General features: G+C 41.6%; 1 protein-coding gene across 3 annotated transcripts in view; it reads left to right on the plus strand.

Moving 5' to 3' along the window:
- LOC107223649 (polypeptide N-acetylgalactosaminyltransferase 2) overlaps positions 1–22028 on the plus strand; it is a 158699-nt gene that overhangs the window by 91473 nt on the left and 45198 nt on the right. Inside the window, exon 2 of one of the 3 annotated variants that reach the window (XM_046734087.1) lies at positions 6990–7046. The exons of 1 other annotated variant lie outside the window; for it this stretch is intronic. In XM_046734087.1, coding sequence (XP_046590043.1) covers positions 6990–7046 — 57 coding nt within the window. Of the gene's footprint in view, positions 1–6989; positions 7047–16760; positions 16840–22028 lie in introns of those variants that run through there. One more of the 3 variants, XM_046734089.1, reaches the window with a different exon arrangement.

Raw genomic sequence — 22028 nt, forward strand, 5'->3', positions numbered from 1 at the left:
TTGGGCAATCAGAAGGGTCGCGAGGACGCGCGCAGACAACCGGTTTGTACCACAGGTTCGTTATACACAATTGTAAAAATTTCCCGTCAGTCAGTCATTCCGAGTAGATACACCATATATAACTTGGGGCATGAATAATTCTCATATTTGTACATATTTATCAACGCTCCTCCCCTCAGTCAAGGGATTGATCGAGTATCGTGTCGTTGAGTAGTCTCATCACGCGATGGATTTTGCAGTTCGATAAACGGCGTATTGAAAATCTTTTTCGACCAGACGATGCCAGTTCACGTATCGCTCCTGGTGAAATATTTAAAACTGAGAATGTTCGGTCATATCCGACAACCTGCCGGAGCTGCATTCTTCCTCTTTTTGTAGTCTCACTGTCGAATATCTAGGAAAGGATTATTACAGAAGAGACTTATTCAGGTTTCTCGTAGTGTTTCTTCTATTTGTTTAAAACCTGGCCTCCGACAAGCACTGTTAGTTTCTTCTTACCTCTATAATCGTATTTTTTAAGTGAAGTACACTTGACGAACGACGAGTCCTGCGATCATTTCACGCTACACTTGGAGGTAGTAAAAGAAGCATAGCCGGAATGAAACACACGAGGTATATAAGAGCATTGACGACAATACATAAACTGAGCAACAAAAGCAGCAGAAGCAGCAGTCGAGGAGTGCCAATTCAAATTACGCCATTCGATTTCTATCTCAACTCTCAAGCTTTTCGCTCGGAATGGAAAGCAGATGGTAACAACGAATGGACTCGAGCTGCTCGGATGAACTCTCTCAGCTTGTTACGTAAGAATCAGGTTTTATGAGACCGTTCAATCGCTTTCTGCGAAGTACGCGTTTACGGTTTCAATCTACTCCGGGGCATTTCAGATTCTTCCCGTTTTCTGGAAACACACAAAGCAATCCTGCACCCTTTATTACGCCCGCACATAACACAGTCCATTGTGACGATCATGTCAACGGTAAAACTCGACAGCGTAATGCATTGTCTTCGAATTGTTTAAGCTCCAAGTGCCGTTGGAGAATCGGCTCATTCGGGGGGAACAGGTATCCAGTTCAGAACTCACCGACTAGCACTGCTCTCTACCACTTTGCCTATTACCACATGGTATTGGCATGAATGCAACTCTCTCTCGAAAATGGAAGGTACCTGAGGCTTGACTAGCAACCTCTTTTAATTAAAACTGAATCTCGACTTCCTCTCGGTTGATTAAACCAACTTATCAAAACGGTCGTAAGTTTTACTTAATCCGGGTGTCCGGGCCACTCATTGAATGAGTCTGATAAAAATTTATATCCGATAGAAGGAACGCTTGAAAAGCGTCGGGATTTCCCTCCTCTCGCCCCCTCTTAATTCTTAATCAATGGATCTCAACCTCATAACCAATTTCCAACTCAGTCAAAATCCCTCGAGCGTGAATTCCCCCTTGAACGTCTCTAGTCTCTAATAAGCTCAAAGTACCGAGTGCAGCCAAGATTTACTGTCGCGTCCCGAACGGGTCATATGCTTAAAATCCAATTACCCTTTCTTCCCGAGTCTGAGCTCACCTATCCGTCCCGTTTTACCTCTTACACACCGGTTCGCTTGAATTCGCTGGGACATCCGCAAGGTGCTCTACTTCTCCTTTACTTCTAGCAAACCCGAGAAGATATTTGCAAAGATCTGCATTTCACACCGCCCGTTGTGTTGCTGGCTTCGTCCAGTCCCTGCCTACTTCTTTCCCGACTTTAAAGCACAATGAAATAAACTCAGCTTAGCCTGAAAGGAATCTCACGTAATTCACCCTCCACTGTTGTTTTAGTGTCGTTTTAGGATATATAGGAGGTACAGTCAGGAGAAAAAGGTGTCCGACAATCGTGACACGTGGTGAAATGATGGTTTAACAAGCGCTACTGTAGTTTGTCGGGTCAAATCTAATATTCAAAACATCCAGATCTTGATCCAGAGAAAAAATGCCTGCATCGTAGGGCCTTTTTTCGGTTGATGTTATCGAAGTATCCTGGGTTAGACTTTTTAACACTTTCATCCCGACTGTACGTCCTATACATCCTTGTTTTCGGGGACGCGATGGTGTAGCTATATTGAAAGGGACGCCTGAAAAAACCTGAGCCTACTCAAATATCCAGCAGGAAAATTCTTCCTGGGGGTTTAGAATTGGACTACCTTGTAGGCACTTCGTAACCTCTCGCTTTGACGGGCATCTGAGAAGTTTGAATCAGTAATTACAACACTTTTTTAATTGCCTTCTTCGCGACATCTGTCACAGGACTACATTCTTTTTAATCGTTGCCCTCGATCTCCAAATGAAATTCTGTTGTCGTGCGACATGTAGTACCAACACCGATGCGTAATCATCGCGGAACATTCATTACGACCCCTGACACACAGCCTCAAGACATTCACCGTTTGGAAATGTCGCCTTCGCTTGATGATCGATCAAGATTGAAGCAACGAACGAATCAATATTCTTTTCATACAACCGCTTTAACGATAACTACAGCGTTTGATTTCCCGCAGTAATGGGACACTCGGAAAACTCCACGGGATTTCGCAAGCTGAAAGCTGAAAGCTGAAAGCTTCGTCGAAAACGGGTCGCATTCTGTCGCGGTCATCTGCCGGGGACAGTCGCTCGGTGGCTAAAACCCGACGTCAACAGCAGGTTATATTTTTCGCCTGACGTCATGCCGCGCATCGTTATCAACCGTCGCTAGTTCCACGACTGGCTGGAAAATGACGAAAAAATTATTCTCACGTCAATCGAGATCCGGTCCAATGTTGAAGAAACTCGACGATCAACGCATGCCTCGTGAGACACAGTCCGAATACTAGAATTCCGCAACGACGAGACCGTCGAAGTGCAAACCTGACGGGAATCTGCGTCGCCTTGTTCGCCAAAGCTCTAATTGATCGATCGGAGAAGGCTTGATTCGCGTGCGCATAATTTTCCCGCCTCTGGGTATTCGTTTGCAGATTCCGTCACCTCGAGGCGTAGCCTCTTTTACTCTGATCGATTACTCGACGGTAATATCCCGCCAAGGAATGACCATTCCAGGGGACGCCGGCTTTTAAGAGCTTAAGTTTCACCTCTCCGCCACCGCCTGCCTCTGTCATCCGATCCGAACCACCGCAAGAGTACCTCGGAGAAAACCGCTGGTACCTACACGTGTGCAACATACACTTTGGGTGGTAACGACGTGTCTCCACTTGTTGTTCCCATCTGTTCCCGTGCTTTTCACCCAGCGCTCAGGGCGCTTGCATTGTCGTGCGTTTTTTCCCGAACAGTTGCCAACTCGTCTACTCCACTTTAGCAACTCATTTCCTGGACACGGTTTTATTATAACGAAACTGTTGGTGGGCTCAAACTTTTGGCGAATCGAATATGCGGTTACGAATATCGGTTTCCATCGACGAGCAAACTGCTACAATCTAAAACACCACGCATGGTGTTCAAATCGACCTAAAATTGATCGGTGCTGACTACTACTGCACAGTTTTAGTGACAGTTTCGTAAAGTTTACTTTAGATACCGTTACATCGAAATGAAATTATTATCGTCTACAGAATCCACACCGCATTTTTCTTGAAGCGCACTCTCCGTCCCTCTACAACTTTTATGAAAACATGATACTTGTAACGCTTCAAGGTGGGTTGCCCAAAACTTGTAAAGGACGAGAGTCATTTTGCACGTGTGTTTGCACAGGCCTTTGCAATATGAATTTGGGTACCAATGGCGGCGGGGTCGATTTTCTTAGGTAGATTAAATTTGCCCAACGGTATACAGCCCGAATTATTCAACAAGATGATAATGACTCAGTGGTTGATTTCGGTTCGATCAGATGTTTGGCAAAGGCAGGATTGGGTACCTCATGACGGTTCAAAGCCACGCGAACGTTTACCCAGCTTAGTCTTTGATTATTGCTTAAACTCTTGAGATATACGTCTGCTTCGCCGGCATCCTGAATTAGTAACGAAAACCTAACGCAACCCTCGTTGCCCGAGAGACGGTAATAGATTGATTAGTCTTAGAGCAACCTGTCACTTCTGATTGCCCCGAATATCCGGGTTTGAGCAGCTCCAGGCCTGTTCGAGATCATTTCGGCTTCTCTAATCAGTCGTCGCAATATGTATCCCGTTTTACGTTCGTCTTCCGTCCTTATCGTTCACACCGCGTTCAACTTTCGTTCGGTTCCATCGGCAGCTATCTAGATCAAGAAGACCGACGCGACGGTGTGACTTTTTGCTTCTCGAGAAACGTCCGTAAACAAATCCGATGACGACGGTTTATCAGAGTTTGTTTTATTTTGCCAGTAGGTGAAGCACGAGGAATGAAAAACAAACCGTGTTTCGGTATATTAAAGTTGTGCGTGCCGAGTGAAAGAGGAAAAAAGCGAAGTGAAGACCGTGACGGTATAATTTGATGAAAAGAAAGTGCCATTCCATATCCGGGATTCTTTTTTTACTGCAGCCGTGGCAAAGATTATATACATACCTTAAAAAGAAATTGGATTCTTGGGTACAGTGATTAAAGCGTAGATAGATCCAGACGATTGAACGTGGTCTGGTGAATCTTTGCTCGGTTATTCTTCGATTCAAGGACGCGCGGTGTCCTGCTGGAAGGTGGAAAGGGGAAGGGCTTGAGCAAAGTTTGAGCAAAGTGACTTGCCGGGCGATTAAGCAGTATTGATAGACCCCGCCTAAGTGATAAACTTCATGGAAGATATATCTTTAAGTGATTATGTCCCTGACAAAGAGAGGAGCAGGAAGCCAAGCGGCTAATTTACGAAGTTGAGTCTCCGGTGTAACCTGTTTATAAGTCGCTGGAAGGATGTCGATAGTTTTTACTAACCGCATATTCTTTTACGCACCGCGTGGAACAAGCTAATTTTTTCTTATTTTTGAATCGCTATTAAAAAAAAAAACAAAGGATCACTTCGAACCTTTTGTTATACATCCAGTCGTGTAGTGAAAGGAAAATGGGAAAAAAGAATTTTACGATCGTGTAATATAAACTTTTGTAATTTCAATATTTCATTTATATTTCGTCATCCTCTTTCTCTCTATATCTATTTCTTTCTCTTTTCTTTTTACTGCCATCTCGGAATTCAGCACGCTTGTAAAATCCACTACGTGTTCCTTCCGCCGTCTGGAAGGACGAAATTTTTATGGATCTCGTCTCAACGTGTCTTCGTTAACTCGTTTGTGCTTCTTCGTCGCGTCCACAAGTTCCTGTAATAAAATTCACCAAGTTGGCGCTAGTTTTGCTGCTTTTTACACTGCTATTCGTTATTGATGAAGTTATCAAATTGACCACGCGTCGTCATCGAGTACTGGAAATGGTTGAAAATTATTTTCTCAAGCAGAGGGGATACCAATTTTACGATAAAATTTCTGACGAGTCTGACGATAATCAATCTGACTGAATCACTGGCTGAAAAAAATTGTTTCTAAAAGAAGTATTGCTCCGCAAGTTGGTGCTGGGGGCGAAAAAAAAAACAAAAAGTTTAGCCAAAAATACAACTTGATCAAGATATACGTAACCCCTCACCGAAGGAGTGAGACTTCGCTCCGAGGATTTCTGACCAAGAATTTGAGGAAGGGTGAGTCCGCGTCGCGATAAGGCCCGGTGCCCTAAAAGCCTGAACTTTCGTTCTTAGGAAAGTAAAAAAGTTTCCGGTCTCGCTGATGGGCGGAAAAAGTGATGATGAAAAGTTTGAAATAGAAAAGAGCGTGTAAGGAAAATAAAAAGCGTGAAAAAACGAAGGTTTGACACTCGACGTAGATTCTTGTCTCGATTATCCTTTCGCCATTTTCTCGCTCCCCTTTTCCTTGGAATCTTTTCCAAACAGGAAACTAGACCGAGTGCCTCTACTGTTCTGAGAATATTTCGTAGTAAATTTATAAAGAGGAATATCAGCCTGCATCCGTACGATGCACAAGGGTAAAAATCCTGGTCGTCATCGAATCCCGGACTCTAGAAGATCCTGCAAGATCGCTCTCAAATGCAGAAGGCTTGAGAAACAATGCAGCGGGAGATTCCAAGCAACCGTTGGCTCGTGAAAATCCCTCGGGTTCGTTAGGACTTCAAAGCGGTCCTTGAGGAGGCAAGGAAATTGTGTGGGATTGTGGTTAGAGGGTTCAAACGCCGCTTGATTGTCGAATGAATAGATAGAAATGATGGCGGTGCAATTACACCTGCAGCTAAATGAGACTAGTCTTGCGATCGAGTGAGAAGAAAAGAACGAGAGGAAGCAAGAAGGTCGGGTACCAAACGAGAAGCGTTATAACGGAGCTTAATCCGTCTGTTTAAGAAACCCGCCAGCGGGTTCAGCGTTTATTAATGGATCCACAGATGCTTTCCTTTTCTCTACGTATGTGTGTAAACGGATCTACACGTACAACCGCATCCTTTTACTCCTCGTCCCGTCTTTCGCTCACCATCCGGCCGGCTTGGAGTGGGAGACCAATTAAACAGGCGGGAAAACGGAGGTGGGTGAAAAAAAGCCGATTTTCCCTCTTTGTTTGCGAAGTCGTTCCTCGTAACCGCGGCTAATCACCCCCCCCCCCCACTGATGCAGTCGTCCCGAGGGCGTCGCGGCGCTCACTCCCTTATTATACTTCTGCTTTTTTTGCTTTTTTGAGCTTCTGAAGTTTACCAGGTGACGCAGCGACTTCCTTCGACCCGATCGATTATGCGACGTTATACCTAATGACGTTTTTAATAACGCTATCGTTATCTCTTACGTACCCCGCTTTTACCCCATTCGCTAATGAGTTCGCAAACTATTATATACCGTGGATAAAAAAGATTCTTTTAGGAAGAATTACTTCACGGTGTGATGTTTGAAAATAAAATACGACGCATGTATTTATACATACAACTTTTGTGCGCGGTAATCTTTTAGGAATTTCTTTTTTATTATTTTCACATTATCTCCATAACGATGTATAAAATTTTTTTCACTTTGTTGCAGGTAAGGCCGAATCTTTTGGTAGCAAACTTCAAGAATTCGAGCAGGTCCACAATGCAGGTATAATATATAGAAATTCAAATTTCATTTGACCTTCTGAGTAATTTTCAATTACTTATTATTATCATTTTTTTTTTTAAATCAATTTAACCTCTCAGATATTTCCCAACGTTTCCAATAGTTTTTTTACATTTAAATTTATATGCGTATTACGTATAGTCACGGAAAAAAAAAAATTAACTTCAGTGATAAAAATGAATCAATAACAATTGTGTAAGGAAAAGAGAAGCAGCTTGTCGCGGTATTGCGAGATCTAGAAAAGAAATGTAGGCCACAAGCGAACAGTTAAGGCTATGACGGCAGCGTTAACTTCGATACAACGTTTGCCTCGAAGCAGCGTCTGTTATTAATACCCAGTATCTCGAAACTTTTATTCGAGCTCCAATAACCGCTTTCCCCAAGCTGTCAATTCGGATGATGCTCCAAATCTTTGTGGCTTTTCGCGCACCGTTCGGTGGCCTCGGTATCGCAGAAAAAAAAAAAAATCGCACGTACTGGAAGCGTGGAGAAAAAAAAGTTGAAAAAGGTGTAGAAAAACGAAAAGTAAAAGGGTGCCGATTCTATTCAGTTATTAACGTAACACTGTCTACAATTTTTAAACATAGAAAGTAGAAATGTAGAACCGTCGAAGTATTAATAATTTCAACGAATCGGCTTTTCGATTTTTTCAAAATTCAGTTCAGATATTGACCGTAAAATTTTTTGACAATTCTACTTTTTGATATGCTAAAAGGTTTTCGATTTCGGGGTATAAAAATATCGTTTCGAGCCGCGAGTTGTACAAGGAAAATTCAAATATTATACTAACGCTTACCGCGTGGTCGAGTCGTTTTTTATGATGCAATCGAGAAGCGAGAAAGAGAGAAAGAAGTCTGCGAGACTCTCGGCGATGTCGAGGACTATTATTATATTATCCTGGCGCCGTTTAAGATTTTTAATTAAATCCAGAGATGTGTAATTTATTATAGAGGCGCGGGTGCGGACATCTGGCGAGTATCTCACCCTGTGCAACCCTTTTTCTCTTCTCCTCTCCTTCGCCCGTTCATCTTCCGTCTTATTTCGAAATGCTGCATCGTCTTCCGCTTCCGAATATTCGGAATAATACCTCCCTTTTCTCCCCCCACCCCGGTCTTCTCACCCTCTCTGCAATACCGTAGCAAATGTTCTTTATTTCAAGTACATCGAAAAAACGGTTTACAAGTTTCCAATCTCGATTCACGGCGTTCTCCCTCCTCCTCCTCCTCCTCCTCGTATCCCCCAAAAATCTACCCTTATATATTCACCCAAGTGTTTAATCTCAAACGTATTTCTTTCCCACCCTTGAAGGGATTGAAACGGGAACTCTTTAACCGTTTTAAATCACCGTTCCGAAAAGAAATTCAATTGCGAGTGAAAATAACATCTTGAAGGAGAAAAAAAAAATTTTCATACCCCTCTGCGCCGTTAAAAACCATTTTCATTTTATCCTAGTTACCGTCTCCTGCAGAATTAACTTTTCGAGAAACGACGAACAAACTTCACGAGGCGAAAAAATTTCGTCTTAGATAACAAATATCTGTTCGTCGTATAGAAAATATTTCGGTGATCCAGAAATTTTTTTTTATTGTTTTTTTTTTTTTTTTTACTTCCATTTTTATGCTATATATTCGATTCCAAATGACTGCGGAGTGGAAAATTCTGAATCAGATGAATGTGTTTCTTCTTTGACAAAATCTCGAGTTCATGTTGTAATCGGGAAAAAATTTTTTGAAAAGAATACTCAATAAAATGTATAAATGGTGTAAAATTTCATGCTAAATATACGACGATCTTCTTTACGCAAAATTGAAATATCCGATCTTCTGCAGCTTTTAGTATATACTGGCCCTTGTAGGCACGTATCTAATGTACATACCTATGTATTATACCTTCCAGGTAACCACCGTACCGAGAGTCGCGTATAATTTCCAATCGTTCGGTCCGTTCGAATCGCGAGAAGGTTCAAGTAGACTTATGGGTTGAGTAATACTCGTAACACTAATTTGTAGCGGCATAAACAAAGCTTAGAATGATTTAGTCGCGCAAATATCCGGTAAGCAAAATTTCACGATCGAGTTAGCGAAATATGACGAAACGATTTTAACAATAATTTATGAAGTCGAAAAATCGTTATGTTTCGTTCAACTGAAAAAAACTTTCGTACCGAATTCCTAAAGTGTATACAATGTAATCCTGTAGAGGATTGACAGTGAAAGAAAAATTTAGAAAAGAAATAAAGAAAAATTAGAAAAATTCGAAGAAGAATTTTCCGAACAAATTCCGCGGGACTTGAGATTGAAATATTTTGGCAAAGATGCGGCGGCAGAGTGGATATGTATATGTATACATATTGTACCTTGTGTACCTACGTAAAAAAAAAAAAAAAAAAAGCTGAACGGAACAAGGGGGCGTATATGTACAGGTACATTTATGCACACAAATAGAGGGAGCGATGGAACAGCGCCGAGGTTTTTTCTTGTCGGAGGTCGAAGAAAATCAATTTCGAAATAAGAAAAGTCTTTGCCTCGTGTTTCTGTTCAGAGACACACAGACGCCTATACCTACACGCGTTATAGGTAGGTATAACAGCAATACAGGCGTATCCCACTTTCTGATATTAAATTCGAAGGTTTGATCCGCACGTATAACATGGAAAAAGTTGATGTGCCTACCGCCAGTGGCGAATTTCGAGTTCGCGCAGCCCTGGGCTGAGAAATTCTTGCCGCTCCATATTCGAAGAGTTATATTTAAGAAATATAAGTAGTTTTTCAACTATCTAAGGCCGGTTGTCGTTTATTTATACCGAAAACAAATTTTGATGACCATTTTTTGCAGTGATTACTAATCAGCGCGTAAAAAAATGTTATGCCCTAATTAAATATTCCAATGAAGTAATAAATGTAAAAGGTAAAACTTTTCAATATGATCTTGGGCTTCTCTGTTCAAGGAATAAAATCGATATTACAGAAGGAAAAAAATTATGAAATTGAATTGTTCTTCGATTGTTTTATTCATAATGTTTGCGTTATAGTACCACAGCCGCCATCTTGCTGTCAGTCGATGGCAAAGCGTATATATATATATATATATATATGCCGTAAGTAGCATAGCTATGAGGGTTGCGTATACAGATTCCTACTACCCAACACTTACCGACGTCTTACCCAGTCTCAAACCGTTCTCCGCAGTGACTTCATCGCGGAGAAGGGTTTGAGTCCCGGTAGGATGTCGGTAAGTGTTCGGTAGTAGGAATCTGTATCCAGAACTCTTATAACTATACAACTGCCGTACGAGACTTTCTTCGCAGAGAATTTAATGTTTAATTTAACTGATATTCTATCTGCTTTCGTTTAAGCACCGTTCAAAGCGGAAACGTATACGAATACGTAAACGTGTTTAACTATAACAAATGAAATTCTTCTCAGCTGTATGTATCGATATATATTTAGCCGGAAAATATGAAAAAATAAATGCAGCTGCATGCGCGCGTGAAAATTTGCGCCTAGGTTTTATTGTGTAGAAAGACAGTAGTCTCAACTGGCTATCGCTAATTAATCGATAACAACAATTAACCGATGACAATGGAATTTCCCGTGCATACGTATATCAAACTTGAAATCGATTGTGCGAAAGGAGCGTTCCATCATCCGGTATCCCGTGTTACTCTTATCAATTTCATTTGATATACTTGCAATCGGAGAATTTTCGTTTTTTCTTTTTTACTCTCTCTCTCTCTCTTTATCCCACTCCTCTTTTTTAATTTTTTTCTCTTCACTTCCAATTCCTTTCCTTTTTTTCTTTTCATACTTCCAGAATTTTATCATCAAGGTGAAATCAATCGGTCGAATCGGTTACACGTTATATGTAAGCTAGACGTAGACCTGCAATTTATAGAGAGAGTTTAGACTAAAACTAAAGTAGGTAAAAAGCGGTTAATTATCGTTGAGAAATAACGCACCGCTTTATTAACAACGCAAGTTTTATTCCTAGTATTCAGCGCGCAAATTTTCTACTTCCGCTATATGTGTATATACATATATATATATGTATAATATGTATAATTTATCTCGCCTTTCTATACAGACGTAGAATAAGAGACGGCGAATTTCGGCATCTTTCTCTCTATAAGTCATTCCATACACAACGTGCCTATAATAACAGTAATTACATAAACACCGTGAGACTGATTACAAAACGTTGCTAAAAACAGTTTTAATAGCCCGTGGAAATATTAATTAGAGCTTCATTAAAGCGCAATAACATTGCAGAGTCGCTCGCATCCCAAACTCTTAGACTCGGTTTATTTATTATATAAACTTGAAATTAGAAAATCGAGGTCGGTTAAAATCCACCGCTGATCCTTCCAACAAGAGAAAACATAAAAAATTACGGAATTGAAAGTAGAAACTACAACACATGTAAAACGTATAGAAAAACTTTGCTGAATTCCTGCGCAAAAATTAATTATGGGTTGTTGAAAAAAAAAAAAGTAGAGAAGTTTATCGATCTGTTATTTAGTCAGTATCCAAAGCGCAGAAAATTTTACAACGGTTCAATCGAAGACCTGGGAAATAAAGTGATTGAAATTTTCGGGCAATTTCGAAAATCAGTATGTCTTAGAATTGGCACATTCGTTGATGATCCTGAGTTTGAAGTTTTTTCAAACAAGCAAATTGAACTCCCGAACAATATTCGATATTACGATGGCCAGGCGTCAATTTATTTGAGTGTATGTCTTGCACAGAGTCTTGTGTTTATCCAGGCTAGTATGCACAGGATTGTGTGCCTAGGTTCGCCGTGGCATAAACGTACGTATAATGAGCCGGTATCTAGCTACCTAGACGGGAATGGCCGAAAGTAATTACGTTTCGCGGTATTCGACGCCCTACTCGTAGGAATTTTGGATATTAATTATTTCGAGTTTGCGCGTCATATCCGCGTTATAGATTCGTGCCTTGATCAAATTGTACACGAACGTGATTTTTCCGCAGTTGATAATTTTTCAAAAACAAAAAAAAAAAAAAAAACATAACGAAGAATGAAAATTGAAGGGGGAAAGAATCGCAGTCGTGGCGGAAAAAGAAAACTCGCAAAATCGTCACGCTCGTGTTACTCCCATTAGTAGTCTTGTCAGCTTTTCGCAGAATAGAATTGAAACCCGAGGATCTGAATCATCGGGGGGGTCAAACGTCCGAGCGGATTTACTCGAGAGACTTTTATACTCATTTTTTATGTTCCTTCCATTTTATTTTACTACCCCTGATTTACAGCTACGCGTGATGTATTTTTTTTCTTTTTTTTTTTTTTTTTTTTTACCCTCCGGATTCACGGCGGATTTGCTTCTGCTTCTTAGCCTAAGGAAAGAAAAAATTATTATTTTTATTATTACTATCATTCTCTGTTGTTGTTTTTTTCTTTTTGTTATCCTGTTTCCTTGAGAATCTGTTGCAAGTTGAATATATATATATATATATATATATACACATAATATATACGATAGTAAAACACGCTTGGTCAAATATTATTATTCTTTTCTGTTCCTTTCGTTAGAAAGTATTTTCCGACTATTTGACGATCCTTCTGAGAGAATTTTCTTAATCTAATCAAGTGTAATAAATTACGGTTATCGAATTACAAATTTTCAAAATATAGGTGTTGTGTTGTTTACTTGTGTTTATTGTTCCCCTGTTTCTCCTGCTTCGACTGTTTTGTTGATGTAGAACATTGACACGGACGATAAAAAAATACTAGTACTAAGTGAATTTTGACGTGTTTGTTACGTGGAAAATTTTCTGTCGCTCCCTTGATCACATCATGCCCGGGATAACGATCTATTTCCTTTGCACACGATTTCCGAGTCCGATAGCCGCGTAACAATTATCGACACAAAGCCGCTGTCAAACCTGAAATTGTAAATTATACGTGCAGGTATAATAGTCATCTACCTATATATCAATGTATACATACATCGAATCCCCCGGTACTCGCTCTAATTAAAGTATCCAATTTCGGAAGGTGTGGCGGGCGTTTATTTTCCGGAACGTAAAAACTGAATCACCCGCCTATTATATATCGCAGGTTGTAATTATTCCTCATCTGTAAAACTGTCGTAGGGGGACGTAAAAACGTCGTTTTTCCGTCAATCGATAAACTTATATATATATATATATATATATATATATATATATAAACATAACTACCCTCCGATAATTAATTTTCAACGGTTTGATTCACATTGCGATATTAAATTTTTCTTTTTTCTTTCTTTACTAATATTCTCATGAGCTATTTTTCGATATTACTCACATAAAAACCACGAGTCTTCGTGTGGAAAATAATATCAAGTCGATCTTTCACCTCGCGGATTCAGAGATGATCCGCGCAAAAATCTATGACTATTAAATTATAACATTATATATGTACATGCATTTTTTATTATTATTTTTTTAATTCTTTTTTTTTTTTATTTTTTTTTTTGCCACGGCTTACGACGAGGAAAACGGACGGACGTCAAAAATTCTTTTCTCACTGCTTCGGATTGGATTATACATACGCACATGTACGTATACATAATACAACGGGTGGCCCCATAAATTACGGCTCATATTTCTCAGTGCGGAGCGTGGCTGGAGGGAAAAACGGCGTTACCACGGACGAGGCGGACGTAGAAGAAGGAGGAATACAATACGTCACGTATGGCCTGTATTAAGAAATGCCACCGCGTCCGTCGACACGCGAATTGTTCGCGAGAATGGAACGAACTCAAGATGGAATTGGCTCTTGTTCCCGCCGGTTGCCTCCCGAGAAATTTATCTTCCGAACGAAATTAGAAAAAGCATCCTTTGCAGCCTGTTCCTTCCGCCCCCTCCCCCCACCTCCCTTTTTTCTCTCTCTTTCTTTTGTCGTCGCCACCCCCCTCCATTCCTCCTCGATTTCAGTCTGCGTGTAGGCGTGTGTACTTTTTTTTTTTTTTAATGTTTTTTTTTTTGTTTGTTTGTTTGTTTGTTCTCATTTTCAATTTCTTCACTCCTACTTTCCTGTCTCTAACAGTTTTTTCACAGCAGAGATCCTGAAGTCGCTTCTTCCTCTGGTAGTGTTTTGACAAAACAAAAAAAAAATTTTTAAAAATACGAACTGTAATATTCGCTGTATGGTTTTATTAATTAGTGTATGAATGTTTATGAGTTTTGAAATTCATTTCAGCTCGTAATATCTTCGGAATAACTATTCGCATAATTTAAATCAGTTAAGATATCTCCGACTTATTTGAATACACGTTTGTCAATGAATTCTTTTTGTATACTTATTGTATACTCGCGAAAGTGATTTATTCAATTCTAAAAAGGTAAGGTGTTCAGGCGACGCTCAAGCTTTGACATTTGACTTCTTCGAGATCATCGGGGATTTTTGGAATCGAGAGCTAGGGTGAAGAGAAAATACTGTAGTGAAAAGAACTTGAAACTTTCCTTATTTTTCTTTCTTTGTTTTTTAACATCTGTGGAAATTGTAGACGAAATTTATGGTTATTTATACAGGGTGGTCAGTAGTATGAAAAATCTGATAAAATTGTAAAATGTTACTGAATTTCATTTGATAAGTCAGTGAATTCCGAAAACTACTTGTACAGTAGTACTTTGAAATTTCGCAAAATGTGGTGAGATCTTTCAATTTTTTCAGTTATTACAATCTAAACTAACACTTCATGATTTTGACAAGTACATTTTTTATGTCATCTGTGAGGATGATAATAATGATGTTAATTTCTAAATTATTTAAAACTAAAACTTCGTTCCTATCTGCCGATATTTACAACTTTTTTCTTTGTACTAACGAACTCTTTAATTTCGCACTGTTTTAAAGCATACAAGGTTGCTAAAAGTATTGCCAAACTCAAGTTTTATATTCTACATGAACTCTACAATTTTTTTTGTTTTTTTGTAAACAACAATAAAAATGAAATATAAATACATAACGACGATTCGCGCCGCTTGGCGTCTTCTCGCCCCTCTCACCCGCTTTTCCTCTTATCTCGTCTTTTTCCCCTTCCGGTTTTCTCTCCCATCTCGAGTGTGCAGACTGTAGTATAAGGTAGGAATAAAACGAGAATGTCAAACAGACAACTGCAACCCGCGTTCATTTCTCTATCCTTTTCTCACTTCCTCCACACCTGGAACACCTTCAACTAGCATAAGATGAGAGTATCTTAGTAGACGTTTTGCTTCGCATTTTGTATCCGACTCGCGAGTAGTTCTTTAATAGCGCTTCGCTACACTTTCCGCTTCTTATTATTTTCTTCACCCTCAATTCAAACTGCAGATTCGTCATTGCATTTGCTCGTGATTTTTTTCTCCGCGATCGTTATTGACAAAAGAAAAAAAAAAGTCGAAATTATTCTCAAGCTTTCGATACACAAGTTTTCACCATGCTTCATAAAATCTACGTATAGAAATAAAGAAATATAAATCGTGTTCCATTCCTATTAAAGAGAGAGAAAGAAAATGAAAAAAAATTTCACCGTTTAGGTTCAAACGAATCATTTTTCCGGGTGGAAATGATGAAAATAAGTATGTATGATAACTGAAATGAGAAACGAAGATGATATATTACATACTTTGATTAAAGGAATAAAAGTGAAATCGGATTTTTTAAAACTCCTCAATTACGGTCTATATACATATATATATAATGCCTACCGGGAAACTGTAAGGAGGGAATGAAACCAGAAGTGGCCCAAAAGCCGGGAAGATGTGATCACGCGATAATGGGTAGCCTTATTCCCTTTACGCTCTTCATCAACTGTTCTCATCTCGACGCAGGCGGCAGGGTCGTTGCATATTTGATGGTGTCGCGGCGTCGTGTTCGAGGATCCCCCGAAGGAGAAAGGAAGAAAGGAAGAAAGGAAGGAAGGAAGATTCGCTTGGGACGTGGGAAGAGGCAAGATCGAGTGGCAACCGCCTGCAGGAAGAAAATGCGCGTGGTGGTTGAAGTGGTCGCTGGATGAAAATCCCACGGAGAGCTAATTCCCGTTTCATCGATCCATCCGCCGAAGGAAAGGACGAACGTATAATGCAAAAAACCGTCTCGCCGTATTTTTTGTTTTTTTTTTTACTTTCTTTCCTTTTTTGTGTATTTTTGATCGATTTATTAATTTTTTTTTTTTATTCGCCCTCCGCTAAATAAATCCGCAAACGTGACGGGATCGCGCGTACAAATAACGCGGCAGCCGCAGAACGATTAGCCGAACGAGTCGGAGCGTTGGAATTAACCTTTAAAAAAGGGGGGCTTGAAAAAAGTCAGATTTGTGCAAAGAAACTGTTACATAATGGTGCTCGCCGGTTTTCTTCCATACATTCTCGTCCTCCTCCACGATTACGTTACGCGAACCGCGCTGACCTCGAAAGCTTGCAAAAACGGGGAACAGCCAGCCCGCCACATATAGTCTAGCGGTGAACCGCAGCAGGAATTTCTAAGCAGGATATCGCAGTTCGATAAAACATTCCAGAGTCATTTTAAGAGGGGAAAGTTCAATCAAGTTTCACCCAAAGTGACTGAAACATCGGTTTTGTTGTAGGTGCCCTGCGGCACATCGACGTCTTTCTTACCTTATCGTCCTGATACCAGCCGCTGAGGATCGTCTTCCACGAACCTTTCATGGCCCGAGGTGCGTTAACGCTCCTTCTCGTCTGATCCTTCTACTCGTTGACGGAAGGTCATCAAAATGCTTCCACCGGCATCCAAGTCCCGAGACACCCCGTTACAAACAAACCAAGACATGGTAAATACTCGAGTGAACCAAGAGCCATCTTAAAGTTACTTTTCGTTCTGCAGCTTGTTCATTTACTGGTGGTTGTTCGTTCATTGGCGTATAGTCGCACCGATTGAAGTTCGTCGAACACATTCGAAGCTCAATGAATCGCCTGTAACGGGATTCGCTTGAAGGCTTGTCAAGTTGGATGGGGGGACGCGAACAGCGAACTTTGGTTGAAAGAAACGAACCGCTATCAATTCTCAAACGCATTAATTACCCACCGCGTAACGTTGGTACACTGATCCGTGTGCAGATTGATGGCATAACGGAGCTGCTTGACGTTGTGGAAAGCGTATTAGATCGCGATGGTCTCGCAGACTGTATACCTGTTATACCTGTAAGGTATTCCTGGCTGTTTTCCTGTATATGTGTACCCGCGGGCTTCTGGATCATTTATTTGATCTCGTTCGAGGGGATCCGCTGATTGAGAATTATGATCTTGCGTTCGAAACCCTCCGACGTCCATTTATATTAGTTACACTACATTGGAACGTCCGGGGTAAAAACCTCATCGGTGAGTCTTCAACCCTTCCAACGACTTCGGCAAAGCCGTTTGCCCAATCGGCGCCCTTCCCTCACCTGCCTCACCACCCATTAACGAGCTTAAAACACTCGGAGTCCATCTGCGTTCACGCGTTTGCAACGAAAGAGGAGAAACCATGGTTAAAGTTGCGGTAAAAATGTCAACGATAAAATAGCGCGTAAACCATGAAAATAGGGGGTTGTTTTTCACTGGTTCACGTGATACTTGAAATTTCGACGTCCTTGGAAAAACTGTTCAACAGGAAAGTCTGCGACGAGTATTGTATAAATGTCCCGCAGTAACGAGCTGACTCGCCAAACGTATTTTGCTCTATTTCTTAGCACGAGAAGGTGGCGCACGGTTTTATACCAGCGCTAGTTTTGCCGCGAGCTTTTCGCAGCTGCCTCGACGAGTGCATAATGTATGTGGCTTACTCTCGGCTTCGTATCCCTTCTGGTAACCACAGAGCGCGTGTAATACTGGAGGAGGAAGTCTTGCGTATATTCCAAGTCTGGCTCACGTCCAAGGCCCATTTTCGAGGGTCGGTGGTTTGGCGAATGGTTAGAACTGGTTACCCGGTCACCCGGTTGACGGTGATAAGCCGTAAGCTCCGTAGAAATACATCCTCGACTCAACGAGCGACGATCTTATACACTGTACTGGAATTCCGGAACGGAAATAACCGTCGTTGAACGATTTGCGTCCGAACAGTAATGCGTTATAAATATTACAGTCAACGTGGAAAGTGCAAAACTACATGCTATTTGTAGAAATGTTGCTCGTTCCATCAGGTTGGACTTTGCAACAGACTTCGAGCGCTGAGTAAACTTTCAATAAAGCGGAATTGCTGCATACTGGATACGTAAATCCCATGATTGAAGGTCTGTGAACGTGAGGCGTTCATCGCCGGGATTTCACAAGATATAATTGACTCGTGTTAATAATGTACTCACACCGCGTGATGAATTTAAACCAGCAGATCTGCCCCCGGGGCATTTGTCAAATTGTCCAGAGATGAAGATAAACCAGTTTGTAATCCCGTCATTCACATCCAGTCGAGAGAGAACTTGACTACTTGTCAAAGGATTTAATACGGATTACAGATAATGCTTTCGTTCGTTATTCATCACGGTGATCTCCGTCCTGAAGAATGGTGTCTTGACCGAAATTCTTCATACATACGTATATAGATATTACGTACGTATAATCGAATTTTAATTACCGCTACCCTACAAAGAACCCGAATTTCGATCATTGTAGCTATTTTAAAGATGCAGGTGAGAAAGTGCGAGAAATTTTGAGATTTGTGTTGCGTAAATTAAGATCCGGAAACGATGTCCGTTTCGAATCTGTAAACGTGGCAATAATTACGAATTATCCGCATGAGAATGAGACGGTGATGTTATTATTATACGTAACAGCGTTAGCGCATGCGTGCACCTATCGCATACAGAACTGAGGGACATGACGTATCTTTTGCTAATTAGTAAATAATTAACGTTCATAATTTCGCGCATCCTTAATTAGTGAAACTCGTAATTACGAGGCTCGAAAGTTTGGTATCAGTAGAGAGGAGAGCAGAGAACACGCGGAGCGGACGATAGAGCATGGTGAACTAGGTTTAGGCAGCAGGGATGGCGCAGGGAGACAAGGTCTTGATTTGTAACTGTTATCTGATCCAAAGTTGCGACAGGTACTTAATCTAGCATCGTCTTGCAGCCTACTTAAAGTCAACAGCCGCGGGAATCCTAGATGCTAATGTCCGTGATAATGAACCGAAGGTACTTATACCTACACAAGTATCCGTAGGACCCTAGCGGAGTTAAGAAGTTGGAAGATCCGTCCGTTCGAAGCTCGGCCCACTTAACCAGCGGCAAATTATCGTCGATTGGCGACTGCCAGAGCAATCGGTTCGATGATCCGGGTGAGAGGAGGATTACCAAGCAGGTCCATTGGCCTGCCCGTTATCCCGTTGACGTCTCTGTCCTCGGCATCCGAGTTTGATGGATTCACAGGTGTCGACTCTATCGGAAACGCTTGTGACCCGACGACATTCCACGCTGAATCTGCATCCGCACACGGGGTGTTCGATCGCCGAGCGTTCGGCGACCGCTTGAAATTTAACCTTCGAATCAATACCAAAGTCTTTGCCTTCATCGTCGCCAACTACGCGCGGTAAGCATCCCATCGGACATCCTGAATGGCAAGTCGACGTGTGTCTGAGACACAAGTGCCGGTGCGGAATGGATGATGGGGAGTTGAGAACGTGAATGGATCGAGAGCCCATGTGTGGCGAGGGTCAGTCGGGCGGTAATCAAGGTAGTCGCAGGTTCGATGCAATTGTCCTGGTAAATTGATCACGAGGACCCTTTACCAACGTACTCTCGTCCTTGCTTGCAATCAAGCCGATACTCCACTACGGATTTTAGTGTGGATACGTGGCGTGGTGGCCCGATGTAGCGGGTTCGAATTTTCATCGCAACGTCCAGCGTCGATCGATTTCAACCGTCGATGATCGTTACTGATGGAAAATGGGGACGGTAGCCTGGCTGCGAACGCCCATTTACCAAAATCACACCGTGCTGGCGCCTCGACGTGTTTTGTGCTCTCCTCTATTCTCCAATTTCCCCCGATTCCCGGAACCCGCGTTCATCTTCGTCCATTATTGGCTTAATGGAGGGTCCTTCTGCAACCCAATCCATTCGGCGCGTCATAACGCGAAGCGACGATCCGGCCTTATTCTTTCTCGGAACAGAATGAACGCTTCAACGGTAAATGAATCAATCGTCGATTTGAACCCGAGTCAAGTCAGCTTTAGGCCAGCACAATTACCCCTTGTCTCTTGTCCTTCCGGGCGATATTCCAGTAACAACGTTCGCGAATCCTAAAACAATGAGAACGCGGAACTCGGTATCTCCTCTCACCCAAACTGTGGGTGACGTTCGAGTCAGGCGGAATTTGCTGCGGTACATTCACCAAAAACCGCGGTCCAAAGGCTCGGCCAAACCGCATCGTCTATATCCCAACCCGGCCTCCGACCCATTCGTCTGTTTTTCCCAGGAACAGGATTTCGTCGATAGAAGTTGCTAACGCCCAAGCCGCAGAAGCGCTTTATCTGCAATGTACGGGATTGTGCGAACAGCGATCCTTCTCCCTTCCATTCCCCGAAAAGCGTGAATCACGCGGGTAACTGAGAAGAATTGAGCGGCCAGTGAAATGAATCATCAGGCCAGCTTTTGCGTGAAGCAGGTTATCCTGGAGCCGGAACGCAACGACATTGGCTTCGGCTAAGTGCACTTTCGGGATGGATTGATTTCGATGGACGGAGATTGGCGGGAAGTGCCTTCCTCGCAGACTGTAGTATTCGGCTATTAAATTCGGCTATAAGTAAATAAATACACATTAGAGAGAGGACGCGTCGTTTCGGATCAGACGTTTGGTAGGCAACTAATTAGACGCCCCAACACTTGGAAAAATATTTGATAGAGAAGCCGCAGCGTTTGATGAGAAGAGGCGATGAACGTGATTACCGAATTCCCAATGATCAGGAAGAGAGTTTTCCCCAAAGAACCCTTCCCTTCTCTGACGCAAGGATCCCGAGTAGGATGCTGGCTTTGGACTTCCTAATGAACACAGCAGCTCGATCATAACGATTTAGGCATTCTGGATCTTATTCGATCGCCCGTAACGACGGTCGATCAACAACTGAATCCCTATCAGCTCTGATTCCCAAAGGTATTAGTCGATTGAGACGATTGGGAAGTTTCCCAGATGCTCTCGGGGGTTTTGGAAACGGCGGATCATCTCCGAGGAAATTTTCGCCAAGGCTTTCCAATGGGATTACCATTTTTCGTGCGTGCACCTTGTACGCTCGGAAATTAACATCGACCTTTTCACAGTGTGTCGGAAATCAATCTGACGCAATGTGTGGTACAAAATCAGCAACTCGTTTAAAAATTCACAGTACAACAAAATTTTATTTATATTATACCCAATCGAGTCTTCTGATCTGTAAGTCTTGCTCTTTCGTTAATCAAAACTCGCCGAAGAAGATTTTCGGAATTTAGGTTTTGGCTGTATGTACGAGTCTTCTTTATATTCATTGGCTTATTTTAAACGTGAAATTTATGGAAATTGAGACGTAGGGTAAGGAACAAAGAGCTTCTCTGTGCCCAGTCTAATATACTCGAGCGTTATTCTTTGTTCCGAAGAAGCCAATCAGCGACAGGCAATCGCCTTGTAGAGTGGACGGATCTATAAAGCAGTTATAGCTACTCGTACCCAGCGGAGTTTTCCAGAGCAGCTTCTTCGCCTGCGTATTTGGTATGAGAAATTCCGTCACATACCGTAAAACTCCTTAATACTTATTACCTAGGGAATTATCTTAATATGGAAAAAATTCGGGAAGCACAAATTCCGTCCAATCTGTAAAGAGGAACGTTATATCATGAGCACAATTGGATGTTCGCGACAAAGGGAGTTCATTGCATGTAATGTGAGTGAAAAAAGTGAAGGTCCATACCTACCATAACTTCTCCCTCAATTATTTCAGTAGGTACGCACGATTAAGTAATCCACAAGTACAAATTTTCACCCCCAATTAACGATGCCAAAATTCCTTTACCCGTATCCA

The sequence above is a fragment of the Neodiprion lecontei genome, chromosome 3 (genome assembly GCF_021901455.1).
Source record: "Neodiprion lecontei isolate iyNeoLeco1 chromosome 3, iyNeoLeco1.1, whole genome shotgun sequence".
Classification (NCBI taxonomy): domain Eukaryota; kingdom Metazoa; phylum Arthropoda; class Insecta; order Hymenoptera; family Diprionidae; genus Neodiprion; species Neodiprion lecontei.